Genomic DNA, 3,062 nt, shown 5'->3' with positions numbered 1-3,062 from the left:
GGTGATCGGGTATCGGTCTCTGTTTGTGTCTCTGTCCCTGTCCTTGTCCCTGCCTCTGTCTCTCGTATCACAAACTGCAGACACTACCCAATGAAAGCTCATTTCTGGGTATCGTCTGGTCCAGTGGGTTTACTGTGGCACTCAAGTTACATTTTTTGTCCCGAAAACTATATTGATTTTGTGAAACAAGAGATTGAACCTAAACAATAATCCAAAATCAAAACCGGTTAAGTCTTAGTAAAACATGAATCCCTTTATTAAGTCAATTAGAAAGCCCTGTAAAGGACATCAAAACACCAAGGCCCTTAGTCAATACTAATACCAATACATGCAGTAGGCCTACATGTCTTTCACATCATAAATCATATCATAAATCACAACAGTTACATCCCTACTCGGATTAGGGCCGGAACACAGAGATCTGATCCAATGGTATTTCTCTGAGGCTCATATGTTGTCAGACAACGTAAATTATGGCCAGAACAACCATTCGTCCATCATTTTTTTCTGACCGTCAAAAGTTGACATGAAGTCGACTTTGGAAGCACTTTCAACATGCCTTGAACATTCTATTTCTAACTTGTCCTGATATGGAGATGTATGCTAATGTCCTTTTGAATGATATTAGTAAAACAAACTAAACCAAAATAAACTTGTTGTGCCTTTGTGTCTCATACCCCTCTGCTGCCCCTTCTTGGTGAGATTGGGGAATTGCAACGTGAAATCTAAAGTTAGGACTGCTGCTTTGTCACTAGTTATCACAGCCACAGAGTCAAAATTGGCTATATTGTCAAAATTAATGAAAGCAAAAATGTTTTTCTCAGTCTTCATTTAAGGTTAGCGTTAGGCCTAAGTTTAGCAGTGTGGTTAAGGTTAAGGTTAGGGTTAGGTTTAAAATAAGATTTTGGGCAGAAAAATTGTTGCTCAGTTGGCAGCGCTTGGCACGATTCCCAGGACAACCCATACTTCAAATGTATGCATGCATGACTGCAAGTAATTCTGGATAAAATTGTCTGCTAAATGGCTAATATATTATAGAAATAGGTGGGGTTTAGCCATAATTATGACTTTGTGGCTTTGGTAGCTAGTGACGATCAAACTGCTGCCCTCCGTTCAGGAAATAGGGGAGTTGCAGATGTGTACTGGAAATGCTGCATCCCAGTGTTGAGATGGTTGTTCACACCTTGATGGTGCTGCAGCCTGGTGGTGAGATGGGAGCATTACACCTCGATGGTGTTGGCCATGCGCAGACAAAGGACTGAGTCGGAGGGGACATCCGCGGTGCTGATCTCATTCCCATCCAGACGAACCGTCCTCAGTTTGGAGAAGTTAATCACGTCCACGACACTACAGAAACTACCCAGGGTAAACTCTACAAAGAGAGAGGGAGAGAGCAACAGAGAGGGGAGGGAGACAAGTGTGGGAGAGAGCCAGCGAGAGAGGTAGAGACAGAGAGTGATATTGTTTACATTCTGGCATTCAAACAAAGAGCAAATGTGTTTCTTCAACTTCTAAGTGCTGCTGGAATCACATCATTAGACTATGGACGTGTCCTACCTGCAGCATTGTGTAAGGGCATCTGTGCACCACAACCACACTATGCTGCACCACAACCACACTATGCTGCACCACAACCACCCTATGCTGCACCACAACCACACTATGCTGCACCACAACCACACTATGCTGCACCACAACCACACTATGCTGCACAACCACATCACATGATGTGTCCAAAGCACCTTCCCACCTACTGTAACCTACTTTTCCCCCAACCTCAATGGAGCATTGTCATCATGGACTTCAATGGAGCATTGTCATCATGGACTTCAATGGAGCATTGTCATCATGGACTTCAATGGAGCATTGTCATCATGGACTTCAATGGAGCATTGTCATCGTGGACTTCAATGGAGCATTGTCATCATGGACTTCAATGGAGCATTGTCATCATGGACTTCAATGAAGCATTGTCATCGTGGACTTCAATGGAGCATTGTCATCATGGACTTCAATGGAGCATTGTCATCATGGACTTCAATGGAGCATTGTCATCATGGACTTCAATGGAGCATTGTCATCATGGACTTCAATGGAGCATTGTCATCATGGACTTCAATGGACAGCCAAGATGTTGTGTGCTCATACATGTCCATGTGTATGTTCTGCTTGCATGCAACCATGCATACTGTATACAGTTTAAGGATATGATATGTGGTTGCTGTTGATCCTCAGGGGCCTCCGTAGTTCATGTCATGATGAGATGACTCACAAATCAGTTTTGATGATGCTTAATTAGGTTGTCAGACATCACTAATTACACACACCTTTGATGTGGTTGGCCTGTAGGTAGAGGTGCTCTAGCGTCTGGCTGATGGGGGGGATCCTCTCCAGCTGGTTAAAGCTGAGGTCCAGCTCCACCAGGCCAGTCACGTTGAAGGTGTTGGGGGGGATGCCCTTGTCCGTCAGCTGGTTGTGGCCCATGCGAATGTATTGCAGCTGGGAGAACTTACTGAGGAATCCCTCTGGGACAGCGCTGATGGCATTAGACTCCAGGTACAGCTGGTGGATGTGCTCTGGGAGGCTGTCTGGAACCTGGAGGGGTCAGTCAGTCAATCAATAGATCACTTGATCAATTTATATATTGTGTTTTTACAAAAGTATTTTTGACTAAGTGCTTCACAAAGAGAAGACAGAAAAGTGAAATACACACACACACACACACACACACACACACACACACACACACACACACACACACACACACACACACACACACACACACACACACACACACACACACACACACACACACACACACACACACACACACACACACACACACACACACACACACACACACCCGTCACACTACGGTACCCTTTTCAGCTTGTTGCCGCTGATGTCGAGGAGTGTGAGTGAGTTCAACCCCCTAAGAGATGTGCCCATCTCCGTCAAAGCATTGCCTTGGAGATACAGGATGGTCAGGTTGTCCATGCCCTCCAGGGCCTCTGGTGTAATCTAGGCAACCACAACAAAACAAACTTTATTGAAATGATTGC

The 3,062-nt window shown here is 44.8% G+C and overlaps 1 protein-coding gene across 1 annotated transcript in view; it reads right to left on the bottom strand.

The window, feature by feature from the left end:
• Window positions 1–232: 232 nt before the first annotated feature.
• Window positions 233–3,062, bottom strand: part of fmoda (fibromodulin a) — a 5,237-nt gene continuing 2,407 nt past the window's right edge. The window contains exons 4-6 of the mRNA XM_046334475.1: window positions 2,881–3,021; window positions 2,328–2,595; window positions 233–1,372 (exon numbers count right to left, since the gene is read on the bottom strand). Coding sequence (XP_046190431.1) covers window positions 1,221–1,372; window positions 2,328–2,595; window positions 2,881–3,021 — 561 coding nt within the window. The 3' untranslated portion in view covers window positions 233–1,220. The remainder of the gene's footprint in view (window positions 1,373–2,327; window positions 2,596–2,880; window positions 3,022–3,062) is intronic.

Source organism: Oncorhynchus gorbuscha, linkage group LG03 (genome assembly GCF_021184085.1).
Source record: "Oncorhynchus gorbuscha isolate QuinsamMale2020 ecotype Even-year linkage group LG03, OgorEven_v1.0, whole genome shotgun sequence".
In the NCBI taxonomy this organism is placed as follows: domain Eukaryota; kingdom Metazoa; phylum Chordata; class Actinopteri; order Salmoniformes; family Salmonidae; genus Oncorhynchus; species Oncorhynchus gorbuscha.
The sequence above is the reverse complement of the archived record's forward strand: the minus strand, read 5'-3'. Positions and strand labels throughout refer to the sequence as shown.